The sequence below is a fragment of the Penicillium daleae genome, assembly GCF_028827525.1.
Source record: "Penicillium daleae strain IBT 16125 chromosome Unknown utg000009l_segment0_segment0, whole genome shotgun sequence".
Taxonomy (NCBI): domain Eukaryota; kingdom Fungi; phylum Ascomycota; class Eurotiomycetes; order Eurotiales; family Aspergillaceae; genus Penicillium; species Penicillium daleae.
In genome coordinates, this window is record NW_026623157.1 from 1,994,126 (window position 1) to 2,010,486 (window position 16,361).

At 50.0% G+C, this 16,361-nt stretch overlaps 2 protein-coding genes across 2 annotated transcripts; one reads left to right on the forward strand and one right to left on the reverse strand.

Annotated features, from left to right (window-relative positions):
• Positions 1-5,816: 5,816 nt before the first annotated feature.
• Positions 5,817-10,860, forward strand: abcB (uncharacterized protein; the record flags this gene model as incomplete). Its single annotated transcript, XM_056915247.1, has 6 exons — positions 5,817-6,044; positions 6,148-6,685; positions 6,742-9,760; positions 9,815-9,895; positions 9,953-10,327; positions 10,626-10,860. The coding sequence occupies 6 exons, from the start codon at positions 5,817-5,819 to the stop codon at positions 10,858-10,860; spliced, it is 4,476 nt and encodes a 1,491-aa protein (XP_056760001.1).
• Positions 10,861-12,130: 1,270 nt separating this feature from the next.
• Positions 12,131-16,237, reverse strand: N7458_011866 (nucleoporin Nup120/160; the record flags this gene model as incomplete). The annotated part of the gene is made up of 3 exons (XM_056915248.1): positions 12,131-13,326; positions 13,385-15,532; positions 15,595-16,237. 3 exons carry the CDS (start codon positions 16,235-16,237, stop codon positions 12,131-12,133), a joined length of 3,987 nt encoding a protein of 1,328 aa, XP_056760002.1.
• Positions 16,238-16,361: the final 124 nt, after the last annotated feature.

The following is a 16,361-nucleotide window of genomic DNA, read 5'->3' on the forward strand; positions in this document are numbered from 1 at the left end:
GTTCACAAACGTCGCCGCGCAGTATACGGATGTACACGTACCATAGGTACCAATAGGTACAGCGCATGTTGGGCACATTGCCTCGAAAGGAGGCCGAGATTACAGTAATACAGGCAAGACACCTTTCCATTAGCCCCAATAGTAGGACACCGCTGGGGGCAACTGGCAATTTCAGGATCCCCCATGTATCTTCCTTGCATAGATTCGGATCTAGATGATGAAGGGTTGGAGACGCCACGCTGAGTGGATCTAGTCCTGTTGGGCCCCCCTGTGGAACCAGGTCAGACACTACCAGAACGGGCCCTCTCTGCCTTCCTCCTCCTTTTCTAAGATCAATTTTTTAGAGAAATTAATTATTATGACAGTAATTCTCTATTTGCTTTCCTGTCGTACTGCTGATGGTGACAGCCCTCGCCCTACACTGAGGAACTGATCCAAAAATATAAAGGTCAAAGAAGCAATACGAAGGCCCATTTACTCGGTTTAGTAAACATTCTGCCTGTTTCACTGGGCCTGGCGATGGTCCGATTACTACTACGACTGTTAACCACAGTTGTCAGTTTGTTCCCAAGTGCTTTTGACTAGACCAGTAGAGCTCTAACTATTTAACTAACTATTGAACATCGTCACTCTGTAATTTCCCGATCCAGGCGCCCCAGGATGCGGTCTCAAACGTGGTTCAGCAAGGTAGCAGCGCATCAAAGCCGCGCTCTTTCGATCAGGCCTGCGTCGTCAACGTGATAGTTCAAGGCGCGTCATAGTCGGTGCGTTTTTTCTTCGAGTCCTCTCGTTATTCAACGAGTTTTGCTGGAAATTGAGTGGCAATTCGCTCATTCCAGTTCCGTAACTGCCGGTCAGATGGTGATCGGCTGATCTTGATGACATACGAGCCGGTGCATAGGGTTTGGCGTGGAGAACATTCCTTCACGATCGAGGTTTCGGCGGGACAACTTCATTCTATCCCAATCAACAGGGTCCAATCTAGCCTTTTTTGGCAGTCCATTGGCCGGGTGAGGTCTGGGAGGCCTCACGACTGACGGGCCCTCTTGGGGGTTTTACATGCCCTCGACCCTTGGCAGTTACACCGACAGGGTGGGAGGCCCCAGATGCATTTCTGCACACATGGCGAGCCTCCACCTGTTCAGAGGTGTCTTAGTAACCTGCTTACTAGATGTTCAGTCCCAAATTATTATGGCTGCGGCTGCAGTCTGTGCGGCACACGAAGCATAAGGCTCATCAGAATCAGCAAGGTTTGGGCCCTGACGAGGAGATCAGCCAGACGATTTACCGCGCATTCAGGGTCTACACCGCATCTCGGACTCAAGAGTGGCTGACGGTAATCACGATCGGGGTTCCCGTTGGATGACTCGTTTTTGTCTCGCATTCCTCCCCCTTTCTGCCTGAGCAATTGTAGTGCGGACTGCGAACCGGCGAAGAGTCGGTGGGGAGGAGCTGTAATCGCTTAGATGGGATAATGTGTGCGCCGGGTGGTTTCGGTTCCAATATTGATCCCCATTTTCGGGGTTTGTATTTTTCCAGTCCTTCTAATAATGGAAAGTGTTTGTATATGTATATGTTTGATTTCTCTGTGGGGTGTCGCGCTAGATGGTCGATCCCTTTGGAAGTCTGGGCTGAGTAGATGAGGAGTGCCGAAGCCCGGTAGTGTTTACTTTTGCCCTGGATTGGGGAACAGCACTAATTGATTAGTGAGCAAGTCTGAAGATTACTCAGACGATGTGGCCAGCTAACTATTGAACATGTGTTCAATAAGGACATTCGGATGAAGTAGCCGCAAGCCTCATAAAGATTATGATTGGTGATAACGGCACGGGCAAAGTGGAGGGCTTATCGCGCCAAGCAAGGTACACTAATGGAAGTATAGAAAACATATGGTGGGGGGAAATACGGGAGTTCTCAGACATAGTTACTGCTTTTGGCTTTCAAACGTAACCAGATCTCTTTCTCGGCCTCAATAGCGACCCTAGGACTCGAGGCATTAAGGAACATGGTAGGCCCATCAGTACCTCACGGTGGAGATGAGAGCATTTCGTGGCGCTGACAGACATAAACGAGAAGGTATCCAAGCCACTGACTCGGCCCACTACTGTACTGTAGCGCCCAGTCGTTCCTAGTTGGGAATTCTGCAAGGGCTTTCTTTCGAGGGAAAGGTCAAGCGCAAAAAGCGAAAAAAAGACACATCAAGGCCAACAAGGGAGGATCGCGGGTCGATCCCGTGGGGGCCACCCGCTTGGATCGACCTATCACATACGGACGCTAAACTTGGCGACGAAGGGGCAGCAGTACATACTTTGCCAGTAGTGGAGAGTGGAATCGAGTTGGGCTACTTTTTATGTATTATTATGATCATTATTCGTGACTCGCGCCTTTTCGACTATGGCTGCAGAGTCCTCCTTTTCGAGTCTTGTGGGTTCTTCTGATCTCCAAACTACACATCAGATTATCGATTTATCAATCGTGTCTAACGCGGAACACTGAACCCATATAGACTACACTCTTTGATCCATGCAGCTTGATTAATTTTAGTTTTGGGCTTTTGACTGAGTTTAACCATAATGACTGTAACAATGAGACATCCCTAAAATGAAATCAGTATTCTCAAATAGAAGATCACTGGCAGCACCTGAGCACAGGAGTTCTTCTCCCCGGTCGCAACGCTTCACTTACGAGGGATCCATGCCTATTGCTTCTTCACGTAACATTCCGAGGGGCACGACAAAAGCATGGTTCGGGAGGAAAGAATGTTATACGCTACTAATTTCTCCGTCCATGTGTGCAGCGCCTGATGGTTCTGTACTTTCTTTTGGTCATCGTTTGCTGCTTCATCGAATTGAATTCCTTGATTTGAATGTTTCGTTTTCTTGCTTCCTGCGATTGTCAACAGAGCAAACAAGGCTCGACATTCTGGAACGTCGATTTGCCAATCCTATCACTAGCTTCAACGATGACCACAACGCCAGCCTCCCGCAAACGGGATCGAGGCGAATCGAGGGCTGAGGCTAGCTTGCTGACCCCTGTCCAGAATAACATGCCGCCCGTGTAGGAAGTTGGGAACAGCCAGGTTGGCCGTTTGACAGTGGATGAACGCCCGGCCCAGGTCAAACACGATCCACCGGGGCCGCTGGCATCCGGCTGAACTCAAGAACTGCCTGAAGAAGATGTGGGGATAGGTAATAGTGATGACTGCCGGAGGCTAAGACAGGATGGCCCCAAGTTTTAGTGGTGAATAATCATGTTTTATTGAACGAACAACTCAAAATGCGAGATTTCCCCAGAGGCTGACAGCTCTACTACTGCATTAAACCCAAAGTGAACATACTAACCGAGCCCTAAGCAGGAGCAGCGCCAGCCGCCAGCTAAGCCCACTAGACCGACTCTCCCGCCACTAACGAGTCTAGTGCCCGCCAACCGGTTGGGCTGCTCCAATGCCACGATTGATGCTGGTCGAGCTAGAGACTAGTGGCGCACCACCACAATTTGCACAGGGCAGTGGGCGCTCGACCTTAAAGGCTATTGTGATGATGATCGACCGAGATGCCCCCAGCATGACAGGTCATCTCCGATCTATCTATCGCTCGGTTCGCCTCCCGATCTAAAGCTATCAGCTATTGATTAGATGAACATACTCTATCCTCAGGCCCGGTAAACAGGTAGACAATGGGCCTGATATTGCCCCATTGTTCGGTGGAGACCTCGAGGTTTGGGTCAGGGGAAGGCTGTGGATTACCGATTTGGTTTCCTGCACTGTCTGTGTTTTTTTCTCTGGGCCATCTGAGTTTTCCGTTGTAAAATTACGACACTGCATCCACCTGCCAGCCTCGCAACCCATCAACCACGCTGCTCGTCGAGAAGAAACCGGCTCACCCTGGCCAGGCTGCATATGGCTGACTTCGCCAAGTTGCTCCTCAGGCGCAGTTGCTGTAGGTACCGGCCGTGGGACATACACAGAGGGGTGACTTTCCACGGGGCGCTCCCAGGGGAACCCCACTCCCTTGTCGTCATGAGGAAAGCATGGCCCTCGTCATGCCGGTTGAGATTGAAATGGATCAGGTGGAATTACCATCCGATAGTATCTCACGGAGGTTGTTGGACTAGTAGGAGTTGCTCCGCTGCCGAGCAGCAAAACAGAACGATTGGGCTAGATACATCGATGTCCACCTTAAAATAGCAAAACCCACAACGGGGCTCTTATGAGGAAAACCGGTAACTAGTGGCAAGTTAGCCCGCCCGCCTTGACAAAGCAAATCTTGGGCATGACAGGTAGAGTTTGTCAGTGAAGATGCGCCGGGACCTAATACATACAGTAGTACGTTGGAGTAAATTTCGTTTGTCCGCGAATGCATGGTCAACGAGGAGTAGGTTAGGAAAACGGAGACAAAATCAACATAAAGACAGTATCTACAAATTAATACAAATCTATGACTTCAGACAGACATTGGTTTTGAATGATGTTGTGTCTCTGCGAGAAAATTACTACCAGTACATCGTACATCCCACCCGATGCAGATCATCCTCCAAGTGGACACTTACATGTCCAAGACGTCGTGCCTGCGAATCACCGAGGGCTGAAGCTGTTGTTGCGAAGTCTTAGATGGTGGTACAGCCATACAGCCAGATCCATGGCCTTGGGCATCACTCTGTCTAACTTCAGCTTCCAATTCCATGCGGTCGAGGAAGGTTCACGAGAGAAAAATATTTCCGTCAGCTGCAGTGTTTCAAAAGTCGCGTCAGCAATAATCATACAACAGTCATTATTCATGGACCCTCCATCATACAGATGGGAGGCGCCCTCGCATGAAGGTGGGTTTTCGTATGAGCCTTGGGGGGATACGTCCTGTGGGGGTAAACCCAGAAGGGAGAACAAGACTCAGCATTAAAAAAAGAAAGAAAAAAAGAAAAAAAAAACATTTTCACCGTCTTCACTGTCGGAGCAGAAATACTAGCCCGGCTCTTTGTAATTTTTACTGCAAGGTTACACAGCCTTGACCCTCGTGTCGGTCGGTCGATCGGTCCGCTTAGGTGCGTCGCGAGGTCCTTTGACTCCAGGGGGAAGCTCTAGTGAGGGTGCTGCATCCCCCACATCCCTAAGGGGGAAAGATCAAAACTCGGCCGCCCAAATAATACTATACTCTTGGAAAAATCACAATGGGAAAATAACAAGATATTACGGGAAAAAAGGAGCTTAGTATCTTGTTTCGTTGAGTCATTTAGCACTGGAAAAACACGCAATGATAATCCACTCCGGAGTTTTTCTCGAAAATGGCATAGAGTTACGTACTACATCATAGTAAGAAAAAGGTTTGGAAATAGAAACCACGCCATCAGTGGGACAAATTTAAATCAACGGGACCAAAGATCCATTGCTCTCGTAGGGCATGGCCAGTAACAACATTGTAGATGGTTGCATCTGACCAAGCCCACTCGCTTACAGGGACCCAGTGATACCACGAACGAGACAGGAGCTGAGGGGAGATGAAAGGCCCATAGGAGCTCAGGAGCGTAGGTACACACATCTCCTAGATGCAGTAGTAAGGTCCTCCTGCACAGGGGATGCGTACTAGTAAAGACCTGGCACCTTGGCCCGTCCCTATGTATGTACTCCGTACCCACGGAAGCACTATTTTGGATGAATCTAATCTAGACCCCAAGACCCGCCAAACTCGCCCCCCTAATGCAATGCTCATTTCCAAGTTCATCTTGCTAATCTAACAACTCGACAGTCTTGGCCCTCTTTCCGACTACTTTCTCTCCAACTCCCATCTTCTTGAGCGCGTTGATGGTACCCGGAGGGCAAAGTCATGGCCACCTCTAGCTCTTCAGGGCCTACGTGCCGCGATTTGGACAACACAATGCGCTGGGATGCGGGTTCGTGTCGCGGAGGATTTGACTTTTCGCTCTTGTTCGAGGAGACAATCCTCGGTCTTCTTCCCATCGCCTTGATTTCAATTCTGGTTCCGTTACGGGTATGGCAACTTTCGCAGAAACGACGCAAAGTTGTGGGATCATGGTTACTTCCACTCAAACTTGTAAGTCAGCCTATTTGAGATCTGGTTCAGGATATAATGGCTGTCAGCCATGTGGTTCTGAATTAGGAGATCGGCTGTATCTCTAACTTAATTGTACTGGCAGGCCTCGTGGTTTTTCTTTATTGGACTCGGAATCGCGCAAACTGCCTTATGGGCTTTTCCCACCGCTGATAAAACCAAAGCTTCCATTGCGACTAATGCTGTGCTCACCGTTGGGGCGTTGATGCTCTGCACACTCTCTTATGCAGAGCACACGCGGTCTGTCCGACCCTCGTTCATTTTAAACGCATACCTGTTCTGCAGTCTACTTTTCGATATCGCGCGGGCCAGAACTCTATGGCTCAGGGCTGTTGATGAGCTTAATGAAGTCATTGCAGTTGTTACTACCGTCGCAGTGGGAGGAAAACTGCTTCTTGTGGTTCTGGAAGCTATCGAAAAGCGTCATATTCTGAAGACTGAGTTTACAGGGTACCCACCAGAGGCTACCGCTGGCTTCTACAACCGAGCTCTCTTTTGGTGGTTGAACCCACTGTTTAGGACAGGTTTCAGCAATGTCCTTTCTGTGGAGGACCTTTTCGTGCTGGACAAGGAGTTGAGCTCCGAAAGACTTCTGGCTTTGTTTGAAGAGAGATGGAGTAAAGGTACATAACAGCCCTCAATCCACTTCTGGTTAATAAAGTGGGCTCACGGTTTCTAGTAAAATCCAAATCCCCAAACACTTTACAATTTGAGTCATTCAAGGCTGCCAAATCGCCACTTCTAGCAGCTGTTCCAGCTCGCGCATGTGTCGTTGCTTTCAACTTTTGCCAGCCATTGCTTCTGACTCGATCATTGTCATTCTTTGATGAGCCAGTGAACAATGCGACCAACAATGTTGGATATGGGCTGATCGGCGCTTATATCTTGGTCTACACTGGCTTAGCTGTGAGTGGTGTCATTTTCGAACAATCAACGCAGCAATCATTTCTAACAGTATCGAAGGTCTCAATGGGACAATACCAGCACAACACGTACCGTGGTATTACCATGGTTCGCGGTATTCTTGTCACTATGCTATACAAAAAGGCTAGCAGCCTCACCCTCAACGAAGCTGACCCCGCCAATTCCATCACCCTGATGAGCGCTGATGTCGAACGTATTACTCAGGGCTGGCAAACCATGCATGAGATCTGGGCCAACTCCGCCGAGATCGGGCTGGCCATCTATTTGCTGGAGCGACAGCTTGGAATCTCATGCGTTGTTCCCGTCTGTGTCGCTCTGGTCGCGCTAGTTGGATCTCTCATTGGAATGTCGTTTGTGGTATCCAGGCAAGCCAAATGGCTCGAAGCCATTGAGCGTCGCATCTCGTCTACTTCTGGTATGCTGGGCTCTATCAAAGGTGTTAAAATGCTTGGCCTGCAGGATTCGTTCATGAAATTTGTGCATGGCCTTCGCATCGACGAGTTGAATATCTCAAAGAAGTTCAGAACTCTTTTGGTCTATAACATGGGTTTTGCTTGGCTGACTCGCATCTTCGCCCCAATCTTCACTTTCGGTGTGTACGTCGCCGTCTCCGACTCAACACTGAATGTTTCCCGGGTTTTTACCTCATTGTCACTCTTTTCACTTCTCGCTGATCCTCTCCTTACGCTCGTCATGGCTTTGATGTCTTTCGCTGGCTCGGTTGGGTCATTCGCTCGTATCCAGGAGTTTCTCGACAAGGATGACCACTCTGACCAGCGACGAAATGCTCCTCAAATTGCCTCTCTCGAAGATCTTGGCGAGGCCAAACTCCTTTCTAAATCTGGTGATTTGGACATATATTCAAGCAACTCCGGCTCTGTTGAGTCTTTGAAGCGCGGCTCCACTTCTTCCTTCTCAGCCAATGCCGCTATAATCCAGAATGGCACCTTTGGATGGGATGCTGGGAAGGAGCCTGTCCTGAAGGACATCACATTGACTATTCCTCGTGGTAGCTTTACTATGCTGGTTGGACCTTCTGGCTGCGGCAAATCAACTCTTCTGAAGGCCCTCCTGGGAGAGATCCGATGTGAAGAAGGAAAGGTTGAATTGACTTCACCAAGTGTAGCATTCTGTGACCAGACGCCGTGGCATATGAACGGGACCATCAAGGACAGTATCGTTTCTATGTCAGAATACGACCCCAAGTGGTATTCATCCGTCATTCAAGCATGTGCGCTCGAGGAAGATCTTTCACAGTTCCCTCGTGGCGACCGAAGTGTCATTGGAAGCAAAGGTGTTGCTCTCAGTGGCGGTCAAAGCCAACGTATTGCGCTTGCCCGCGCGGTCTATGCCCGAAGAAAGATTATTATTCTGGATGATGCCCTTAGTGGTCTTGATGCCACCACAGAAAGTCACATTTTCCACTATCTTTTCGGGAATATGGGCCTATTGAGGGAGATTGGTACTTCAGTTATCGTCGCTTCATCGTCTGTCAAGCGTCTGCCCTATTCTGACCACATTGTTGTACTGGATAAGACCGGTCGCATCGCTGAGCAAGGTAGCTTCAGTGCACTCAATAAGACCGGCGGATACGTCTCCAGCTTTGACTTAGGCGCACCGGATTGGGACTACAAGCCGAAGAGGTTTTCTGCGTCTCCGAGTTACAGCACTGTCGATTCTGTCGAGAAGGAGAAAGAGGCCATCATCCCGGAGCCTGAGAACCGTGACGCGGGCGGTGATCTCTCGATCTATACCTATTATATCAACGCAATCGGGTGGCTGTCTGCCCTTGTCTTTATGGTTGCCATGGCCATCTTCGTCTTCTGCATCTCCTTCCCCAGCATCTGGTTGAAGTGGTGGGCCAACTCGGACACTGCTGAGCCAAAGCAACAAGTTGGGTATTACATGGGTATCTACGTTATGCTGGGCTGTATTGCCATGTTCGCCTTGATTGTAGGCTGCTGGCAGATGATTATCACCATGGTCCCAAAGTCTGGTGAGAGCTTTCACCGCACGTTGTTGCAGACTGTTCTTAGCGCTCCGATGCTGTTTTTTTCAACGACAGACAGTGGTAATATCCTCAATCGCTTCAGTCAAGACCTACAACTCATTGATATGGAACTTCCCATTGCTGCCATCAACACTGTCGCCACTTTCTTCCTCTGCCTTGCCCAGATGGCCCTCATCGGCGTTGGCTCGAAGTATGCCGCAATCTCATTCCCGTTCGTCCTTGGGCTCCTTTTCCTCATCCAGAAGATGTACTTGCGCACTTCTCGGCAATTACGTTACTTGGATCTCGAGGCTAAAGCCCCATTGTACTCTCATTTCACTGATTGTCTTCAGGGCCTCGTTACACTACGAGCCTTTGGCTGGCAGCATGGCATGGAGATGAAAAACATCGAGCTCCTTGACTACTCGCAACGGCCATTCTACTTTATGTTTGCGATTCAGCGCTGGTTGACACTATCTTTGGATCTTGTTGTCGCAGGTATTGCGGTGCTGCTAATTGTTCTGGTTGTCGTCCTACGTGGAACCAGTCTGGGCGCTGGATCTGTTGGGGTCGCCCTCCTCAATGTCATTCAGTTCAGTCAGAGCATCAAGCTCATGGTGACCTTCTGGACCAACTTGGAGACTCACATTGGCTCCATCATGCGTGTGAAAGAATTTACTCACAATGTCGATTCAGAGGACTTGCCTGGGGAGGATGGTGATATTCCTCCCAACTGGCCGTCGAATGGTGCAGTGTCTTTCCATTCAGTATCCGCGGCCTACAGGTATGACTATCACTCTATTGTATCGAACTGATTAAGAGCTCACAGGCTATCTAGACCCTCAGAGCCGGTTCTCAATGATGTGTCTCTATCTGTCTCGGCAGGAGAGAAAGTCGGCATTTGTGGACGAACTGGAAGGTGAGGAACCCCTACACCCGCTTTTGTGCATCTCATCTGACTTAATCGTGACAACAGTGGCAAGACTTCTATGATTATGAGCATCTTCCGAATGATCGAATTGACTAGCGGTATTATCACCGTGGACGGTGTTGACATCACCAGCCTCCCTCGCCGCGAAATTCGCTCACGCATCAATGGCGTCTCCCAAGACTCACTGCTGTTCAAGGGCAGCATTCGCCTCAATGCCGACCCAACCGGATCGAGCACCGACCAAGATATTCGCAATGCGCTCAAAAGCGTGCAGCTCCTCCCTGTGATCCTTGAGAAGGGAGACCTTGACTCGGACATGGACGAGATCCACTTGTCGCACGGACAAAAACAGCTCTTTTGTCTCGCACGCGCACTCCTTCGCCAGGGGAACATCCTCATCCTCGATGAGGCCACCAGCAAGTGAGTACAAATCCATTGATTGACCCTCCCCCTGACGTTTACCCTCGCATCGAGTTCTCTCCACTTTGTTTTTTTTTTTTTTTTTTTTGTCTTTTTTGTTTGTTTTCCGATTATTTCTTTTTTTCGCGCCTGTCAATCCCCCCTGCATATGCGGCTTGATCCGAACGCCACATTACGCTTGGATCGACTTGATGGCGCTTCCTACTACGCTAGCACACGTACCTCAACCACCCCTTGCAGTAATACGCAATAGCCCAGGAGGACTCGAGACATTTGCTAACAGGTCATTTCCCAACAGCATCGACGCGAAGACAGATGATATAATGCAACGCGTCATTCGCGAGAAGTTCTGCAACCACACCATCATCGCGGTCGCGCACAAGCTCGATACCATTCTCGACTTTGACCGCGTTGTGGTGCTGGATGCCGGCCGGATTGTTGAAACCGGAGAGCCATACGCGTTGCTCACAGATCCCAAGTCGCACTTCGGTCAACTATATGCGAGCAGTATGGCGACTGAGGACGCGCAATAGATGAACCTACTTGTTCCTTGGGCTCCGTTCCCGCTAGCTTCATTCTCGTTCACCAAGTTCTATTCATTGCACTACACAGATTAAGCAGGTTAGCCTTTTTGAAGGCCGAGTTTGGTTTGGCGCTCTTATCGATTTCCAATCCTTTGCGGTACATATCGACGTCAACATACAATTTTGCTTTGCCAGGCGTTGTCCATTATATGCTTTTTGACTTTGTTTATGTCTTTGGTCCTTTTCATGACTCTCGTTCATTCCAGTTGCAAGACTGGTTACTTCTTACTCTCGTTGACTCCTATTGATTTAATTTTTCGTCTGAGCTGTGCCTGTGGCAGATGGAATTGGGTGGTTTGTCTGATACTTATGCTCGCGCCCTTTTACTCTTAATGATAATCAGGGGATAGACTAAATATAAATAATATTCTTCGAGTTGACATTGGTTCTGTCTATGAAGTTTTCCTAGCTCAAAGAACTTGCGACCTTATAAATTGGGTAAATGAGTGCAGTTCAATGCGAGGCTTGCTAGCATCCCGTAAGTGCCCACAGCACGAAATAGTTCTATCTCCCGAGCAACTCTTCGTCCCTTTCTATCTTTGAGCTGTCAGAATTTTTTCAACTAACAAAAATATCATGGTCTCATCAGGTAGATTTGTTAGTCCATTAATTGGGGCCCAGTATCTTACTCATGGATGCGGCTGGATTAGAGCAGGAACTGAATATATATTTTACCGATATCTCCTGCCGCAGGAAAGTCATCCATCACGAAGACCTCGAATGTCTAGAATTCATTTGTATTTGAAACAAAGTCACGGTCAATGATTTTTTCACAACATGGACGGATTCCATTCAGTAGATAGTATGGAATTCTAAGCTAGATGGCGACCGTCCGTTACATCTTCGTCAACTCAGACATTTGGTTGGATTTCAATCCGGATCCATGGAACTTGTCCGCAACGGTCCTGACGGCCGGCACCCTACCTCCGCTTCATAGCCAGATAAGATCTATCTAGTGACAGTCACTTCCATAATTTAGGTTCGCATGACGACCGGAAGACTGTCTAAAGGAACCTGATGGGAAAACATGGAGTCCAAATCCTATTTTGCACCACATCCATACGAGATGAGAAGACTACCTTATGGAGAAAAGATGAAAGACTAATCGGGCATAATGCAAAACTCCTCCTCGACTTCCCGCCCGCGTACACAAAAGAAGAAAGAAAAAAAAATGTCAAGAAGTTTCCCAACAACAAATCATAGATGCTCGCCATCAACGCTATGACAGAACCATCGTGTCATCATTATCGACGTCCTCGTCCTCATCCCCCAAAAGACCAAACTCCCAGTCACCGCGCTCTATACGGCTAACGCGATCAAGTTCGGACTGATACTCGCGACGCAGGTGGTCAAGGGTAACAATGATCCTTTCTTGAGGTTGTTCGACTGGTACTTTGAAAGATACGCTGCCCCGTCCGCCACTGAATGAGGAGCGACTATCTCTGCGACCAGCGGGTGTGATTGAAGGCCCGCTTGATGATCTGCGTCTGGCCTCAAATGGACTTTGGGATGTCGCATCCGCATCTTCCATGAAGACGTTGCCGTCATCATCCGTCTGTCGGTGCTTCTGCTGTGGAGGTGGCGTGCCCGCAGCGAAGGATGCGAGTGGGCCAGTTTCGACAAGAATGTAGGCTTCGCTCTTGTCGACGGAGGCGAGCAGATTGATCAAGGACAGTAGCTCGTGGCGGATCTCCTTACTCTCAAGGTCGTCTTCAGGTACACCGGAAGCCTCAGCATCTCTCCTAGTTTTACGGACAAGAGCGGATGAGGGTGCGTCCCTTGCCTTGCGCAAACGCTGAACGTTCCGGTAGGCGATCTCAGCAGCACCGCGATAGTCATTACGAGCGATGCGGTAGGCCTGCAAGATCCGGTTGTAGTCGGTCGATGAAGCATCAACCTCGTTGTTGTCTATATCAGTCCATGAGGTAAAGGTGTTTTGCTTTCGGGCGAGAGAGACGAGGACTTCATCAATGTGAGAAGCAATGTTTGGTACAAGCGCTGTTGGGAAACGGAGGATCTGCTTAATTCCAGCAGCACCAGGCCCAGATACAGCGAGGATGTTGGTGATGAGAGAACTGAGAGCGGACCTCTGCAAGGCAAGATCCTGGTACCGGGCCAAGGCAGAGTAGGCCTGGTCAAATTGGCAGGTCTTGAGGGATGCATAGAACAGGCGCGAGAGCAGATCAGTTCGCATGCTCGTGTATTCGGGGTCGTGCTCGGCCCAGGCCTCCGAATCAAGGGCCTGCAGCGCCAGGCTGGCAAACTCTGCGACATGGGAGAACGAGCGCACGTGCTCAAAGACCGACAGGATATGCTGGTAATACTTCGGAATGCCATTGTGGAAGCAATTCACGGAAATAAGGTCCAGGAGGGTTGACGACATTTCGTGCAGGTTACCCAAAGGCTTGCCACAAGCTACAAGGTGTGTTAGTAGGCCGAATACCCATGTTCAAGTCCAGGGTCTCCAACTTACACAGAAGATATGCCGCCTTGCGGAAGTAAATGGCTGCAATGTCAAACTCGGCCATTGCCACATGCAGGCGACCCTTGACATACGTTGCCCAGGATGTGCTTGCCTGGAAACGCAGGAAATCCCATGCAAGATCAATATTGTCCTTAGCAATAAGATCGCACTGAATGTAAGCCAATGCGTTAGGATACGCCACTTCACCGGGTCGCGTAACCCAAGCTAGGACATCCCTGATCCCAAGAGTCAGGGTATAACTCTGGGGCACACCAATCGCTTGACGCGGCTTGATGTCTGTGACAAAGAGGTCCTCTAGAATGGTCGCCGTCCGCAGGTTCTTGTTCTGATCGGACTTCTTCTCCTTCAGAGAAAAGACCGAGCCCGAACCCTCTGTCCCAGTACTAGCGGTACGGTCCGCGCATTTCCGGACATTCGAGCTGAGCCAGTACATCATTTCGTACTCTCGGAGAGAATCAATGAGTGTGGAAAACAGATCAGCGGCGTCGAAGTTTGAGCGTTCGCTCTGTTCAATCTCGCCGTCCACAAAGGTGACCAGGATCAACAAGTCATAGAGGATCTGGCGCGTGAGCACGACCGTCTCGAGTGCACCACTCACGGCGACTCGTGCGCCGAAGTATGTTGAGAGAAGCCCCGAGTCCTTGCCGTTAAAGCCGGAAGGGACAGTGTCGATGATGGCATAGAACGGATCCACAGACAAGCTCTCAGCATCTAAGTACTCATTCAACGCCGCAACAAGACCCTCAAATGTCTTATTAGAGATTCGGTCCCCAAACTCGCAGCGCTCCCGGAAACTATCCATGCGGTCGACAACTGATGAAGAAGGTTCGTTGAAAATTTCGACTTCGAGAGCAGCCCGGCATGCCGCATCGAGCTCTGCAGAGAACTTTTTTCTGAACTCAGCAGCCACCTTCATCAATGAAGAAGCTTGTTCGTACAGACTGCCAAGCTCGGCATCGAGATTGCGATGTCTCCATCGGTCCACGATTTTGGGACCCTCCTCACGTAAGTCGGAACTCGAATTGTGTAGGAGCAATTCAGCAGTATTGCATTCTCGGATCACAGCGCAGGAGTCGGAGAGAAGAAGCCAGGGCATCTCGTAGAAGGAGTCGTATGCAAGGGAAACGGGTTCGAATCTGCGCTTGTTGAGGTCTTCTGCAACTTGCCAGAATTGACGCCACTTGACATCTGTGTCCATCCGGAACCGAGCATAGTCCATCTCATCTTCGGTATATTTGCGAAGGGAGACGGTCGCTGCAATAGTAGAGCAAAGTCTCTCCGCCAGCGGTACGTCCTTCTTCAAAACTCCAGATGAGGTTGAGGACAGCGGTCTAAGCGCCTCCTGATAAACCGCCAATGCAGTCTCAAGAACTTCAGGCAGGTATCGAGTTGGTTGCAAGAGGTAGGCAAGCCACTTCTCAGTTGGGTCTTCGACATCTTCGAGGGTTGGCGCAGGTAGTGGCTCTTGTCGATGTGTTTCAAACGTTGTTGAAACCCAGTTCGTAGACCAATCTGCCACCAGGGTTTGCAGATCAAAGTGCAGGGTGTAGAGCTGATAGAGGCCATGGTTTCTCCACAACACCCACAGCTCCATTCCCTTTCCTTCCTCCACGGGTTTGACCTGGAAGTCTGCGATACTCCAGAACATGTTACCCGTCACGTCTGGGTCAACAGGTCGGAAGACTGCATCGGCAAAGAGGTCCTCGATAACAAGATCAGACGTTAATCCACCCTTCACAGCCCAGAACTTGAAGCGCCCGTCCTCGAAAGGAGAGTAGGTGACGACATAGAACCTGTGACCACCATCCATTGCCCTCTCTGCGTTGAATACCCGGATGAACGATGTCTCGGCAGGATTCAACGTATATGGCACCGCATCGGGGTCCATTTGGCGGCCCAGAAGATCCTTTGTCGCCGCAAGCTTATTTGTAGCAAGATTCCAGATTTTCAAGGTGTGATTCAGGCAAACGGCGAAGACGTAGGTCTCGTCGGAGGTTGTAGCGATGGCATTGGCGACGTTCAGGTCGAGATTGCGTCCATTGTGCTTGATCGAGGAGGTTGCGTGCCACTTTACAAGGCCTCGAATCGACGCGCCCCATGTTCGTTCGTCGAAGGTAAGAGGAGTCCAGTGAGAACCTGTTCCAATCACAAAGTCAGCCTGCATCTCAGTACTGTCAAGATATGTTCAAGGGTCTTACCATCATCTCCAGCTCTGCGGGTCAACCGCAGGAGCGCGCCGTTATCAAGGGAGATGAACAGCTCTTGCGGGCTGCTCGCGTGAAGTCTGTGGGGGGTTGAGAAAGAAAGAGGTGCAGGGATGCACGTCTTGCACCATTCGCTCACATTGTCATCGATCGACTCTGTCCTCCGGAAGAACTCTGGTCGAAGTGACAAGGTATGGAGCTGCTTTGACGCCGTAATCACAAAGACGCTGAGAACCTCATGTTCCTCCACATCTGCCAACGCCACACCAGATGGAAGAATCTGTTCTTGGAAGTGTAGCCGCAGGGTCACATTGTATTCGAAGCGCTCAGTGCCACTTTTCGTCAAGTCCGCGCATTGAATCTCCAGCACCTTGTTGTCATTGACCACCCTCCACACAAAGGTCCTCGGGTACGACTTGCGTTTGCGGAAGTAGACTGCGCCCTGTGTAGTAAGATACCGTCTGGTGAACTCGTCTTCATCCTTCGCGATCGGGATCTCGGGCTGGTCGGGGGCAGAGGAGGTCGAAAAGCGAGGCCGACGGGGCGCGCTTTCTTGAGGTGAGACCTGGATGTTGGCGACTGTGGCCGGCGAAAATGGCCGCAGGTCGACCCTTGTGTCTTTGTAAATCTTCGCCATGGTGAACAGCTGCGAAGCAGGGACGATAATCAGGGCCGACTCAGAATTCCATGGCCGATGGCAGACGGGGAAGGTTGCAAAGGCGGAAAGCTGGAGCTTCAAAAAACAAAGTCTTGGCGCGGGC